Source organism: Diabrotica virgifera, chromosome 3 (assembly GCF_917563875.1).
Source record: "Diabrotica virgifera virgifera chromosome 3, PGI_DIABVI_V3a".
Lineage (NCBI taxonomy): Eukaryota > Metazoa > Arthropoda > Insecta > Coleoptera > Chrysomelidae > Diabrotica > Diabrotica virgifera.
In genome coordinates, this window is record NC_065445.1 from 96,787,793 (window position 1) to 96,805,103 (window position 17,311).

Consider the following 17,311-nt stretch of genomic DNA (forward strand, 5'->3'; position numbering starts at 1 on the left):
TGTTTCTTAAGTTCTTTTATGTATCTATATATACAATTGTTGTATACACATACATATTGTTAAATTTACTTAAACATGCAAATAAATCCGTTTTTCTACAACCGTGTTAAAAATGCAATTTTTAGCACTCCATACGCGCGTTAAAAATGCTACTTTAAGGCACTAGTGCTTTAAAATTTTTATGGCACTGCAGTTCGTATTGACCGTATAGGCAATTTTGATGTAATGTCAAAAAAATATAAAAATGGAATGTCACAAGTAAAATTTTTTGTAGATATTGTCCTGTAATTACGTTTGTAGAAAAAATATTGTATGATATGCGTGTTAAAAAGTACATTTTTAAGACACTCATGTGAATTTCAGAACTCGCTATCGCTCATTCTGCAAACTTTCACATGCGTGCCTTAAACGTGTACTTTTAACACTTATATCATAAATAACTATTATGTTCAATGTTCTACATAATATGTATTTTCTTTTCGTTAATTTAAAAAATAAATTTACTCTATTTTGCCTTTTTAAATAAAACTCTGAGAATTCAACAAAACGACAATACCTATGAATCACTAAACAATTCTGGAAATTAGCTAAAAGGGTTTTATTATTTACAACGTATAGCACAAGCTGTGAAAGTATTAATACATATGTATAAATTAAATATTTGTTAAAAAAATAGATTTTGCAAATTTTTTTTTAAATCTATGGTTCACTTCACCAAACTTTTAATTGATAGTCAAATTTGATTTTTTTATAAAAAATTAATTAATCGTGTGGGGAAAAATATAAATATATTTCATCTACTCTGTCATATGTATAAGTTTTTAGTTTGTGAAAACTGTCATTATAGATAGCAGTACGTGAAGGGTTTAAAGTGTGCGTGAAGTAACAATGTATTTTAAATGGGATTTACTTTTTCGCACACTTTCAATGGGTTTTTTTGCACACTTTCATATAATCAAATATCCTTAACTTTCGCGTTGTCATGGTGATGACAATATGAGAAATCACTTACAACAAAATTGTTGACAGTTTTGTGGTTTGAAAGTAGTTAGGATTTTTAAATGTCAAAGTTCTAAAAATTGTAAAATAGAAATGAATTCCAGTGACGAAGAGTTACAGTTTTTTTATTTGTTTATCGTAGATAAAATCTTGTATGAAACTGTGCGTGAAGTACTTTTTACGAACTTACGCGATGTATAGCACTCGCTCCGTTGTCGCTCGTGCTCTAAAAATCGCGTGCGTTCGCAAAAAGCATACTTCACGAACTGTTTCATAAATAACTATTAATTGCCTATTTGTGTTATTTGTAAAATTCTTATTAGAGTTTTCAAAAACCATATATATCTACAAGGTGAAATTTTTTCTAAGACCAAAACGAACAATTTTTTTAAATCCGGGCCTGATTTTTTTCTATGAATAAATCATTTGATTGGGTGGTAATTTATAAATTAAATATTTGTGCAACAAAAAATTATTTTTGTAATAAAAGTTAATTTTTTTAAATCTATGGTTCATTTACCAAACTTTTAATTCATAGTCAAATTTGATTTTTTTATAAAAAATTAAGTAATCGTGTGGGGAAAAATAAATATGCCATTTTAATTTCCTATTTGTCTAATTTGTAAAATTCTTATTAGAGTTTTCAAAAACCTTATACAGGGTGAAATTTTTTCTAAGACCAAAATAAACTAATTTTTTAAAGCCGGACCTGATTTTTTTCTAGTTTGAATAAATCAGTTGATTGGGTGATAATAGTGTAGTAACAATTGACCAAAATAAGAGACACATCGATCTTACCGTTCAAAAATTATGACGAATACAACTTTCTGTAAAAATTAACAACTCGCCCTGTATATTATTAAACAAGGGAGCCGACACTTTTTAATGGTCATTTGTTTTTGCCCATAGGGGCCTCCATACGAGGTAGGAGTATGTGCAGTTCCTCATGACTCATTTACGCATATTACCTATACATGCAACAGTTGAAAATAGTGTCGCGCCCGCTTGATCAGCAATTAAAAAACAGGGGTTTTCGATATTGTATTGCAAAAACTCTTCGGGATTTCATCAGTAGATGTTTAAAGAATATCTACCTACCTTGGCAACATTGAAATTTTCAGTTTTTCACATAGTTTTTGAGGGTTAAAAATGGCCGATTTCGCAATTTTTAAACTTTTAATCACTTATATATATCAAAAACGATCAACTGAGAAAAGTTGGTCACTACCTTCTCTGTTGGGAATAATCCAAAAATCCTAAAAAAACTTTGTTCGATGCAAAAAAATAATTTTAGAAAAAAACATTTTTGACCCAATTTTGTACATGGCAACATGCAAATTTGTTAAAAGGGGTCCTTTTTGTGTAAGATTGCGCAAAAAATCCGAATCAAAATATTTTTCCTAGCGGATGTTCAGTGGCTTTCTGGACTATAAAGTATATTAAATTGGCGCTATATTTGAACATGAGATATATATATTAAAATTTGTAAAAAGTAATAAAAAACTTTTGATATTGCACCTAAAGTACAAAGAACTTTACATTATTTGAATCTATCATACTCTTCATATATTATGAATAATAATATGATACTTGACCTTGGTTTATATTTAACTCTCATCTACATGTTTATCAAATTTTTAAACACATAAATAAAAGTGCCAAGTTTTCCAAAAGATTATTTTTTTTAAAAAATGGTAATTAATATTATGATCTCACACATCCAAAATATTCCAAAGTTCTCTCACCTATGAAGTTTAATACCTTGGCTGTGCTACGAGACAAATAGACCTAATAATACGCTAACAACTGGCTGGGTCAACTGTGTTATAATGCACTGTCGCAAAGGTCAACTACAGGACATATATGAGCAGTTGAAAACCAGAGTGGTCCAAGTCACCAATTTTATTTTACACACTCTCTTGGTATATTATTTTTATATATCAATATTATTATTATTATACCGGGTGTCCACTTATATTTTCCCCCATTGTAACTGCCTATAACTTCTAAACGGCTCAAGATAAAAATATGCGGTTTTCGCTGAAATGTTTTATTTTAGTAAAAGTTTTGTTTGAATGGATTGAATTTTTTATATCGCTTTCAAATACGAAAAAAAATGGCGGTTTTTTGAAAAAAACGTTGACTTTTTTTTAATGGAACACCCAGTATATTTTTTTGTAAATTAAAAGAAAGATCATTCACCTATCCAGCGATAAAATGTTTTTCAAAATCGGTTGTCAAATCACTGAGTAATTAATTTTTAAAATGAGAGGTGCAACGTGGATATCACATACCTAAATAACATAACTAAGCAAATTGATATTATGATATGTGATATGTTCTCAAATTGGTGTAATACTAATAATCTAACATTAAATATAAATAAATGTTTAATCATTACATTTAGCAGAATAAAAAAACCTATTCTTTTCAATTACACTCTGAATTCGGTAGGCCTTGAAAGATGTTACCTAATAAAAGATCTTGGTGTATGGTTTGATAGTGAATTAAATTTCTCAAACCATATTGATCTGATTACAAATAAAGCAATGAGGTTGTTAGGGTTTGTTTTTAGAACATTAAAATGTTTTGACAATATATTTGTTTTAAAGGAAGTTTACTGTTCCTTAGTGCGATCAATTCTAGAATATGCAGCACCTATATGGCATCCATATTACACTGTACACAAAGAAAAACTTGAACGAGTTCAGAGAAAGTTTTTGAGACGAATAGGTCACAAACTAAAAATACCTTATGAAGAGATAAATGTTAACGACATCATGAGGCTTTTGAATTTAACCCCTTTGGAAACCAGAAGGAACTATTTAGATATTTGTACAATATATAAAATCATAAATAATATTATTGATGACCCAGATCTCCTGGCAGCTGTTGGCCTGCGTGTTCCATCTATTAATTCCAGAAATAACCAACTACTTAACATTGAGTTTCATAGAACCTTATGGCATTAACTCACCTATTTGTTGAATGAGCAAATTAACAAATGAAATGTTACAAAAGTGTGATTTGGATTTATTTAATGATGGTTTTAATAAATTTAGTGGTAAAATAAAAAAGTTTCTGTCTAATGTTAAAATTATTATGGTAAAATGTGTCTTATTTATTAAATATGTAATCTGATTTCAAATATCGACGCTGCCAAGCCAAAACGGCATAAACGCCAAAATGACCACTTTTTAGTTAGCTGCACTAAAAAATAGGATTTTAATTTCCGCACCAGACAGTCAACGCGGAATAACAGCAGAAAAAATGAAATAGGTGTAATATAGGTTTAAAATTTTTATAAACGCCAGTCTAGTCACGCACGTGAACACCGATTGACATAATCGCCAGTGCCCGTAAGATTATCATTGTGTACATTTCGGTCCAGTAATAATAGTAAAGGTATGTATTGTTACAATTTTTATGGATAAGTAACATGGTATTATCTACCTTTGCATATTTTCAATTTGTATTGATATTTGAAGCGTAAACGCACTGAATTTCTTTAAAAACTATGAGGCGTTTATGCCAAAACCACATATTTACATCGTGGTTGACACAAGTGCCATTCCTCAATGGTATTCTTATGCAAGTTTCTTATTTAAAAATTGCGCAAATAAAAAGTTTATTTTAAAATATTATATTGTAACTTTGTACTAGTGTGATGAACAATTCATTTTGTATTACAGCATAGAGTTCAAATCAATTTTATATAGCTAAAAATGGCGATCGATTTTTGGCGTTTATGCCATTTTTTTGTTGCACATGAATAGCAGAAGTAAAAAATAATGGCCTTACTAAATGAAAATAAAACATATACCGAATCAGTACAAAATGATATACTGACTGACAATAATTCCTCTATATTTCCCTTAGAGGTTTATGACATTTATAAGGCTAACATTGCAGAAGCTTTTAGAAATGACATTATCATCTTTGAGGAATCACCAGCCGTTGCAGTAGAAGAAGAAATATTTAGTCACGATCTCACATCATGTTTCAACTTAGCAGCAAATAATGCTTTGGATGCCGGTATAAGTAGTGATCAAAATAAGGAAAATACAAGCAATAAAATCAATACGGATGTTAAACCAAATATTGACAGTGATTATGAATTAGAATCCACTACTTATTATTAGATATCCATTTTTAAGTATTTCATATTTACTTTTAAGTATTTCATCCTAGCACCAAAACATGTTTAAAGAATTTAAGGTTTTGTTTTTAACTTAGAATGTATTTTTGATTAATAAAAAATAAACCCTATCAAAAATCTTCGTAATTTTATAATTTTTCTTGTTGGCATAAACGACAATTTTTGATTTTAGTTTCTTTTTTCATTAATGGCATATATCCCTTTTAAGCGCCATATTGACTAAACTTACAACGATGCGATCGACACAAACGCCAGAGGTAAGTTTGGCATATTCACCAATGTTATATCTTGATTGGACATAAGCGCCATTTTATAGTTTTTAATTTATTTCAGACAGTATTTTCAGCCACATTAATGTTCACAATATATTAAAATTTGAAAAAAATATCACCAATTTTTTTGAATCACTGTGCAGATAAGCAGAATTGGTAACAATAAAAATAATCAGTTTTTTGTGTTTCCTGAAAAATCAAGTTAATGTCGTTTATGCCGTTTTGCCTTGACAGCGTCGATATGTTACCTCCAAACTTTTTGTTATATATATGTTTCAGTGTTTTTAGAATTATTGAAAAAAAAATTTAGTCACAACGACATCTTGTTATTGTTATAGTAATCTTTTAATATATTTTGACTTGTATGTCTATTCTAATGATTTAACTTTGTAAGACTATATAGGTTATACCTATAACTATCCTTTGTACTTTTATAATTATTGTTGTTTTATACCTACTTACTCTGTAAATGCTATATGCGTAAATAAAATTTTGACTTTGACTTATGTGATTTCCACATTGCATCTCTCATTTTAAAAAAATTTTATATCGCTGGATGGGTAAATGACCGTTTTTTCAAGTTACAAAAAAATATACTGGGTGTTTTAATAAAAAAGTCAACTACGTTTTTTTTTTCAAAAATCCACCATTTTTTTTTAAAAGCGATATAAAAAATGGTCAGTAACCTCAAAACTTGAAAAAACGGCCATTTACCTATCCAGCGATATAAATTTTTTAAAAATCGGTTGTCACATGAGTGAGCAATTCATTTTTAAAATGAGAGATGCAATGTGGAAATCACAACAATATCAATTTGCTTAGTTATGTTATTTAGGTATGTGATATCCGCGTTGCACCTCTAATTTTAAAAAACTTTATATCACTGGATGGGTGAATGACCTTTCTTTCAATTTACAAAAAAATATACTGGGTGTTCCATTAAAAAAAAAGTCAACAATGTTTTTTCAAAAATCCACCATTTTTTTCGTATTTGATAGCGATATAAAAAATTCAATCCATTCAGACAAAACTTTTACTAAAATAAAACATTTCAGCGAAAACCGCATATTTCTATCTTGAGCCGTTTAGAAGTTATAGGCAGTTACAATGGGGGAAAATATAAGTGGACACCAGGTATAATATTTACATAATAAGTATATTACAGTAACTTCGTATGTGAGTAAGTGGATGCACTAATATTTTTCAATTTTTTTAGCAAAATAGAACACTGTTAAACAGAATAAAATTCTTGATGTAAACGTAAAATGAAATTCTTGACTTGGACCACTCTGGCTTTCAAAGACTCATATGCCTCATAACACACTTTAACATATGCTTATAAATATCTCTAAACACATCCAAAGTGTTAATGGATATACCGACATAGTATCATAAAAAAACAAATATCTGACACAAACTTTAAAAACATTTATTATTCATCACATATTTGGTATATAAAATCTACATACTACGTAATGAAAACATTTACAGTTTTGATGTATATTTCACAGCTCGCTCTCTCAAAACTCTTCTAAGAATTTTTCCTGATGGATTTCTTGGAATTTCATTTAAGAAGATAACCCCTCCCCGTAACCTCTTTTGAGGTGACACATTATCCTCTATGAACTTTTCAACTTCCCGTTCTGTTATGTCTTTACCTACCTTCTTCACAATAAAAGCCATAGGTAACTCACCAGCTTCTTCATTTGGTAAACCAATAACTGCAGCATCCTGAATAGCAGAATTTGTTAACAATAAAGCCTCTAATTCTGCAGGAGCAACTTGGAAGGCTTTATATTTAATAAGTTCTTTTATCCTATCAACTATGAAGAAATAACCATCACTATCATAATATGCTACATCACCTGTATGCAACCACCCATCTTTATCTATGGTGCTATGAGTAGATTTTGGATCTCCTATATACCCTTTCATTATCAAAGGACCTTTAAAGCACACTTCACCTTCTCCATAAGCAGGTAGAGGGACACCATTGTCGTCTATTACTTTAGCCATCATTCCTGGTACTATTTTCCCACATGATCCAATCTTGCCTTTTCCATGTGGAGAAACAAGCACTCCTAAGGTTGTTTCTGTCATTCCATACGCTTGAGAAACATGTTTAACATTAAATCTTTCTTTTAATTCTTTTTCCATATCTTTACCCATAGGAGCAGCTCCGCTACGCATTTCTTTTATGCAAGATAGGTCATAATTTTGAGTCATAGGACTTTTTAATAAAAATAGTAGCACAGGTGGTGGTACAATCATCCTAGCTACTTTATATTTAACTACAGACTCTAGGAATATCTTTGGCTTAAATCTGCCTAAAACCACCATGCATTTACCCCGTAACAGGTTCAGAAACATTAGCATAAATCCAAACGAATGGAAAAATGGAATAAGACCCATCATGGCATCACTTGGATCATCATTTTCAACCATATCACCCATAATTGCACGAGATATATCTACATAAGCCGTCATATTGTCATGTGTACACATGACACCTTTAGGTAAACCAGTTGTACCAGAAGAACACAAAATAGTTGCCACACTATCTACTGGATCTAAGGGAACACTGTGAAAATCGTCATCTAATTCTTCGGACTCTACTCCTCTTACAATATCGGCATATCTTGTAACATTTTGGTATTTACACGCTTCATTGCCAAATAATATTAATTTTTGAATGTATGGATGCTCGGGCAACACAGATACCATTTTGTCAATAGTTTTATTGGAGCAGAATATGAATTTTGGTTTCGAGAGACTAAGTACATGTTTAAGTTCAAGTGGAGTATAATCTGGATTAAGAGGAGCAAATGTGGCTCCAGATAATAGAGTGCCAACTGGAACTATACAAAATTCTAATCGATTTTCACTATTTATTGAAATGTTATCACCTACTTTAATGCCTTGGCTTGTTAACCATTTTGACAATCTAATACTTCTCTTTAACAACAAATTGGCTGGTAATTCTTCTCCGGTTTCTCCATCTACCTGAATCACATTATCTTCAAAAGTTTTTAGAACTAATAGTAATAATTCTCCAAGGGATGTATCTATTATTCTTTCTAATTCAGGTCCAACCACTATATTTTTTAAACTCTCCAGTGCCATTTTTCACTTTAAGTATAAAATAATACTGTAAAAATCAATACTTTACTACTGGATAACACTTTAGACTAGAGTAGATGAGTATGGTAATAATACACTTTGTTTGAAATAATGCTCGTGATATATTTTGATAACGACGTAGAAATGAACCTTTCAACATTCTATAGAAAAGCTCAAAGTTTAAGTGAAATTAAAATATTGATGTATCAATTTTTCCTTTTAACACCCAATGGGATTGGGCGAATTTTGTTTTGGTGCGATCATACGATATTGATCAACACATCACACCATGCTTCACTGACAGCTGTCACTTTGGTATAAGTCATGTGTCAAAGTTTTCAACTTCAAATCCTTTCAATGATGTCTCATTTATCATGTACAGGTAGTTCTATTAGATTTGGCAACACTGTTACATTATCAAATAGAGGGCCGATGTATAGATAATGATGGTCCTATAGCGGGAAGAATACAATTTTAAATTACTTACTTTACTCCTCTTGATTCCATTTGGAACATAGGGCCTCTACAGTCCCCCTCCATTCATCTCTGTTTCTGGCCAGGTTTAAATTACCTAACACAAAATATTTTAAAAGAAAAGGTAGGAATCAAGATTAAAATCATATATATGAAAGATATATCTTTAGTGATTTTAATTTAGATAGGTAATCCGATGTAACTTGAATAGTTATTAGTATTATAAATGCCTAAGGCATTACCAAACCCCAAGGATGTTTTATTATAATAGGTAAATTTGTTTATTTATAACAAAAAAACACATATTTTTGCTATGCTTTTAAAAAAACTTACCAAATATGTAGGTAACTTTTATCGCTCTAATAATATTCTCATTTGAAAGCTGCATTATTTCTGCATTATGCTCCATAACATTATTTCATCTGTATCTATATTTACTTGATCATCGATAAAGAAAAATTTGTATAATATTAATGTAAAACTTTTTCATATTTTTTGCTGTGACATCGGGCTAACGAAAAGGCCCTTCAATACTATCTAATCTACCAATCCATCGTCCGGAAAATGTCAGATCTAAATGACGCCGAAAATTTGGAGCTCCGTCTTACTGAAACCATATCTCATTATAATTGTGCCCTGTAATATATTTTAGCCCTAATTTGAGGGTTATTACAAACTATAAATTACTAAAATAAAACACATCTTTCTACAAAGAAGGCTCATTTAATACTCATTTGGCGAATGTACTTTTTACAATAATAAGAAATGTGTTACTCTGATAACAGTTGTTAGATTTTACAGAGTGGTCTACTAAAACTATATTTACAATATCCAACATCTCCCCCTTAAAAAAATTATTTTTTACTAGTAAAACAAATGTAAGTATTTACAAAATAATAAAAAAGAAATTACTCATACGTTAAACGATCTATGGGTTTGACCACTCTTTTAGGCCATTCAGTACTTTCTTTACTTAAATTCTCTTTATTTACAATATTTACATCAGTATCTACAATAGGAGAAACTTCATTTGAACCACTCAGTAGTGAAGATTCCACTATATGAAATTTTTTAATTTGGTTCAAATGACGTTTCCAGTTAACATCATTTAGTTCAGTACTCTGGGCTAATTAGCAAAATTCATGGAAAAGTTATTTACCAGCAATTTTATTGCTGGAATCGAATTATAAGATCCTATATATTAATAATATAGGTATGCAAAGTCCGCAGATAGTGTGCTACTTTTTTTATAAACAAAATGGCGCCGACAAATCGTATTTTTTTCAATTATTGCTCTATAACTTCGAAGATTTTAACTTTACAACCAAAACAGCTTAATAAAAATTCACCGCAATTAAATTCTGCATAGAAATATGTTTTTCACGATTTGCTCCGACGAAAATTTTCCTCGGAAAATGCGGGTTTTCCTAACAAAAACTCTAATTTTCAAATAAAGCTTTAGGTAAGTAATTATTAATCAATATTTAAATAACTTAGTGACATCAAAGCTTTTTTGGTATAGATTGTAATTCCAGAAGCCGGTGAAAATTAAACGAATATTTTAGCAACAATTCAATTGTTAATTAACAAATTACGATCGCAATAATAAACAAAATAATCATGATACATTGATCAAACTTATAAAGATTATAAAGATGAGATGCTTATTTAATATTTTATCGACAAAATATAAATTTTTCTTTTTTTTGCATAATCTTTAAATTTTGAAAAAAAAATAGTTATAATACGCTGGTCTAATTAGTAAAGTACAAAGAAAGGTTATTTACCAGCAATTTTATTGCTGGAATCGAATTATAAGATCCTATATATTATTAATATAGGTATGCAAAGTCCGCATATAGTGTGCTACTTTTTTTATAAACAAAATGGCGCCGACAAATCTTATTTTTTTCAATTATTGCTCTATAACTACGAGGATTTTAACTTTACACCAAAAACACTCAAATAAAAATTCACCCCAATTTAATTCTGCATAGAGACAGGTTTTTCCTGATTTGCTCCGACGAAAATTTTCCTCAGAAAATGTGGGTTTTCCCAACAAAATCTCAAATTTTCAAATAAATTTTTTGGGCCAGTAATTATTTATCAATAATTATATAGCTTGGTGAAATAAAAGCTTTCTTGTTATAGATTATAAATTCAGAAGCCGGTAAAAATGAAACGAATATTTTAGCAACAATTCAATTGTTAATTAACAATTTACAGTCGCAATAACAACCAAAATAATCATTAGACATTGATCAAACTTATAAAGATTATAAAGGTGTGATGCCTATTTAATATTTTGTCGACAAAATATAAATTTTTCATTTTTTTGCATAATCTTTAAATGTTTAAAAAAAATTGTTATAAACAAATTAACATTTCTCAGAAATTGTTCATTATATTCTAATTTAAAAAAATACTTAAAATGCGTATTTCATAGGTCTTGAAAATGAATGCTTTAAAAAATTTTTCCAACCATTTGCAAAAAAGTTATGAAACAGCAAAGTAAATATACGAAATCTCCGTTGTTTATAATTAGTTTTAATTGTTTCAAAGCTTAAAAGTGAGTCTATGGTACAACCTAATTACTCACAAAGAATGTCAAAAATTACTACAATGGTTATATTTTAATCAAAGATTAAAAACACTTTTTTTTGTAATTTTTAGCGCAAACGTAGGCCTGATACAGAGTCGGAGCTAAAATGTTCACTCGAAGCGACTGACACGCAGCATGCATTATTTATTAAAAGTGTACATCACGCGGCCGGTCGTCGCTCCGAGTGAAAATGTTAGCTACAGTACTGTGTTACTCTACTTTCGCGCGTGTAAATTACAAAAAAATATATTTATAATCTTTAATTAAAATATAACTATTAAACTGATAATCGATATTTTTTTGTAAATAATTAGCTTGTACTTTAAACTCACTTCTACGCTTTGAAACAATTTAAAAAAAGTATAAACACAGTAGTAATCGTATGCTTACTTTGCTGTTTCATAACTTTTTTACAAATGGTTGCAAAAAAGTTTTAAAGCATTCATTTTAAAGATATTTAAAATGCCCATTTTAGCTATTTTTTTAAATTATAATATAATAAAAACTTTCTGAGAAACGTTAATTTGCTTATAACTATTTTTTTAAACATTTAAAGATTATGCAAAAAAATAAAAAATTCATATTTTGTCGACAAAATATTAAATAGACATCTCATCTTTATAAGATTTCAAAGCTTGATCAGTGTATCATAATTATTTTGGTTATTATTGCGACCGTAAATTATTAATTTACAATTGAATTGTTGCTAAAATATTCGTTTAATTTTCATCAGCTTCTGGAACTATAATCTAAACCAAAAAGGCTTTTAAGTCACCAAATAATTTAATTATTGGTAGATAATTACTTATAAAAAAAAAATGAATAACCATTTTCAATTTCGTTCGTTGCAATTCGGGACTGCACGCTGGGGTTTGTTTTGGTTGGATCAGGGAGAGCAGCATATGTGCCTCCTGATGAGAGACTAATAAGTTTCGAAACCGGTAGAGGTGCTTGCAGCACTCTCTGATTGGACTGGAATATGGTTCGGCTGTATTTTCGTTTTGCAACGAAATTGAAAATGGTTATTCATTTTTGATTTACATTTACTCTGTGTGGAGTATGAAGGGAACCAGTCTCGTTGGAACTTTACCGCGCTGAGCAGATGTGACGTGAATTGTAAATTGTAGAATTCCCTCATCTTCCTTAGTCTCAGCATCCGTATGGCTTGCAAATTGTAGAAGCCTCGGAGGTGTAACCAGAGAAGGTTCCCATTGTTTTCATTCTGGTGGGATATGTTATATGCCATTAGAGTGAAAACTTAGTCTTATAATTACTTATCTAAAACTTTATTTGAAAATTAAAGATTTTGTTGGGAAAACCCGCATTTTCCGAGGAAAATTTTCGTCGAGGCAGATCGGAAAAAACGCGTCTCTATGCAGAATTTAATCACGGTGAATTTTTATTTGGGTGTTTTTGTTGTAAAGTTAAAATCGTCGGAGTTATAGAGCAATAATTGAAAAAAACACGATTTTCGTGCGCCATTTTGTTTATAAAAAAAGTAGCACACTATCTGAGGACTTTGCATACCTATATTATTAATATATAGGATCTTATAATTCGATTCCAGCAATAAAATTGCTGGTAAATAACTTTTCCCAAAAATGGCCTATTCGATAACAGCCCAGACTACAGGAATTTTAACAATATATGTTACTTTTCCGATTTTTACGATGGTCGCGCACAGTCACTTGTTCACCGGGCTGAAACACTAAAAATCTCTTACCGCTAGAATACATTTTTTGTTTATTTTGTATTGTTACATGATTTCTTAAATTTTTTCGATCACCTGGTAATAAAATGTCAAATCTTGTCCTTAAGTTCCTATTTAACATTAATTTTGCAGGACTTACCTTAGTTGTGCAATGAGGAGTGGAGCGATAATCGAAGAGAAAATTATTTAATGCTAAATTAAGGTGTACATTTTTTTTATCACCTAAAAAATTTTTTAAAGCATTTTTTACTGTTTTCACAGCATTTTCTGCAGCGCCATTAGATGAAGGATGATATGGGGGAGTAGTAATATGAACAATATTATTATTTTTTAAAAAATTTTGAAACTCATCAGAACAAAAAGAACTACCATTATCGGTTACCATTTGACACGGCAACCCAAAACGTGCAAAACATGACCGTAGAACATCTATAGTCATGGCAGAAGTTATTGAACTCATGGGAAATACTTCTATCCACTTACTATGAGCATCTAATATTATTAAAAAGTTTTTATTAAAAAATGGACCCATAAAATCCAAGTGAAGTCTTTCCCAAGGTCGATCCGGCCAAGGCCAAGATTGAATTTCGGTTATTTCAGGTACATTCTTAAATTTTAAACAGTTTTCACAAGTTTTACATATTTCTTCAATTTGTTTTCCTAATCCAGGCCACCAAATATAAGATCGCGCTAAGCTTTTCATCTTAACTACGCCCATGTGTGATGAATGTAAACTTTGTAAAATTTTTTGTTGTAATTTAGACGGAATTATAATTCGATTATTCCAAATTAAACAATCTGACTCGATAGATAATTCATTTCTAATTTTATAAAATGACTTAAATTTAATATCTTTTGCAAATTTTTTGTTTATATACCAACCCACATCAATAGATTTGCGAACCGCAGATAAAACCTTAGATATCATTTTTGGTTGCCTCCCTAACTTCTTCCAATTTAATAAGAAAATTACAATTTTCTGAAAAATACTCAACATAATTAAATTCAACATTTTCAACTGAATTATTTTCAATACGTTGCGGAAAACGAAACATATCCGCTGGATTATTTTCACTTTTTACTACTTGTACATCATATTGATAACTAGTAGAATTATGGCCCACCTTCGCAATCTATTAGCTGAATATTCCGGTATTTTTTTATTTGGATGAAAAATATATGACAATGGTTTATTATCCGTGACTAACGTGAATTTTCTTCCATATAAATAGTTATGAAATTTACATAACCCAAATGCAACCGCTAATGCTTCTTTTTCTAATGTACAAATTTTTTTCTCCCTGTCTAATAGTGTACGTGAGGCGTATGCAATTACTTTTTCCGTACCATCCTGCATTACATGAGAGATTAACGCTCCAACCCCCTGCTCACTAGCATCAGTTATTAATTTTAGGGGTAGTTCGGGATTATAATGTACTAAAACCGGTGCTGACACTAAAATTTGTTTAACTTTTAGAAATGCATTTTGGCAGTCAACTGACCAATGCCATGATACCTTTTGTTTTAATAAATTATAAAGAGGATTTAGCACGGTAGATAGGTTTTTAACAAATTTGCCATAATAATTTATTAACCCTAAAAATGACTGTAAACTGTTCACATTAGTAGGCGTCGGCGCCTTGACAATTGCCTCGATTTTAGATTCAGAGGTATGTAAACCATCTTTGTCAATATTGTAGCCTAAATATGTAATTTTTTCTTTAAAAAATTCGCACTTATCTACAGATAATTTTAAACCTGCATTTTCTAACCTAAAAAGAACTGTCTCCAGCCTTGATAAATGCTCTTCCCTATTTTTACCAGTGACGAGAATATCGTTTAGAAAACATACCACACCATCAAGACCCTGTAAAAGTGATTCTAAAATTTTTTGAAATTTAGAAGGTAAACTTGCAATCCCGAATGGTGCTCTAGTATAACGAAATAAACCTTTATGTGTAGAAATCGTTAGAAGCTCTTTCGATTTTTCATCTAAACATATCTGCTGGTAAGCATTAGATAAATCCAATTTTGTAAAATGTAACCCCCCGTTTAATTTTGTAAACAAGTCTTCAATTTTAGGTAAAGGATATGAATCAATTTCTATTAAAGGATTTACGGTGATTTTAAAATCACCACAAATTCGAACAGACCCATTTTTCTTTTAATACAGGAACAATAGGCGTACCCCAATTTGAAAAATCTACAGCTTCAATTACACCTAGTTGTAGTAACCTGTTTAGCTCATTTTCTACCTTTTCCCTCATCACGAATGGTAAAGGACGAGCTCTAAAAAATTTAGGCCTTACAGAATCAGATTTTAATTTTATTGAAATTACACCTTTGGTAAATTTACCCAAACCAGGCGAAAATAAATTTTGAAATTTATTTAATATATCATTCAAATCTGACGGAAATGCTAAATCGTTTACGTTAAAAATGGTAAGATCGAACAGATTATAGAAATCTCTACCTAGCAATGGAGGTCCTCCTTTACTAATAACATACAAATTGAACAGCATTTTTCTCTTTATATTTAACCTCACAATTAACGAAACCTAAAGGTTTTAATTTGTCCCCATTATAAAGATTAAAAATTTTGGAGGTTGCCTGCAAAATTTTATTGCTAAAATTTAAATTATAAAAGCTTTCTGAAATAACACTATAGCTAGCGCCAGTATCCAACGTAAATGTAAACAACTCATTATCAATTAATAAATCTATCAACACAGGATTCGTATTATATTGTAAACTATATAAACAATATTCTTCAGAATCTAGAAAATTGTTTTTATTACCTGTTTTATTAGATTTATTATTTTTATTTGAACACATTGGTGCTAAATGCCCTTTTATATTGCAAATGTGACAAAAACATTCTCGATAGGCACACTTATCTGAATTGTAGTTTTTACGTCCGCATACCAAACATTTAGTCTTGGTGGAAGTTCCAGCTGTTGAAGATTGGCTCCTCCCTCCTGCGTCGAAGTTGCTTTTCTCAGGAAGAGCTTCCGCCGGCGAAATTAATTTCTGGTTCCTTTTTTAAAACTTGTAAATTTGAAAAACTTACAGATTTTGCTGAAGCTATTTCCACCACCTCGGAAAACTTTACTGTGGATTTCTCCTCGTAGAGACGATCTTTTAAGGCCGCGTCCCACCATCAAATAATTTGATCAAACTTGACAGTTAGTGACACAAAGTGACAGTTAGTGACGTCACATCCTGAGTGTTCATTGTGGATAATAATGAAAAATTTTAATTTTAAATAAAGTACAAACAAGTTAGACAACTCAATACAAAAAAATTGATCAAACTAGACTGATAGTGAGAGCACAGATTTTTAGAATTTCAAAAAAACTGCAATTGTGACGTCACTTTGACGTACTTCCTCAAGTACGTCAAGTTTGCTCAAACTGTTTGATCAAATTATTTGATGGTGAGACGCGGCCTTTACTGTGCCACTATCATAGCCTATGATAAATTGATTCACTAACGCCTGTTAGATTTCACGGGCGCCACCAAACTCACACGACACTACCAAACTACGTAGACGTGCTGCCCATTCTTTGGCACTTTCGTTGGCCATTTTGCGTGCTATAAAAAATTTTTCCCTGTTACTAAACACTGATTTAATCGGTTTAAAATGTTCATCCATCAAATCAACCAACTCTTTGAACGTTTTTATCTCTGGCTCGTTTGGAATACACATATTGAACAACAATTTATACGCTTCTTCATTTAATAAACTTAAGAGAATAGCGCGTTTCCGATTTTCGTCACTAATATCATTTGCAGCAAGGTAATTACTTAATCGTTTCTTATACACTGTCCAATCTGAGTTACCGGGCACGAACTCTTGAATGGTACCGGTAAACGGAACATACGATGGCGTTTTTGGCAAGTCCGGCATTTTTAATATAAAAAATGCGTTAACTACGACAAAAAGTCACTAGTCTCGTTCGTAATACTAGAAC

General features: G+C 30.5%; 1 protein-coding gene across 1 annotated transcript; it reads right to left on the reverse strand.

Annotated features, from left to right (window-relative positions):
• Positions 1 to 6,838: 6,838 nt before the first annotated feature.
• Positions 6,839 to 8,845, reverse strand: LOC126881961 (uncharacterized). The gene has a single exon (XM_050646706.1). The coding sequence runs from the start codon at positions 8,551 to 8,553 to the stop codon at positions 6,916 to 6,918; it is 1,638 nt and encodes a 545-aa protein (XP_050502663.1). The 5' UTR covers positions 8,554 to 8,845; the 3' UTR covers positions 6,839 to 6,915.
• Positions 8,846 to 17,311: the final 8,466 nt, after the last annotated feature.

Excerpts from the sequence above, each read along its gene's own strand:
- LOC126881961 (XM_050646706.1), bottom strand. The coding sequence starts at position 8,553 with ATGGCACTGGAGAGTTTAAAAAATATAGTGGTTGGACCTGAATTAGAA.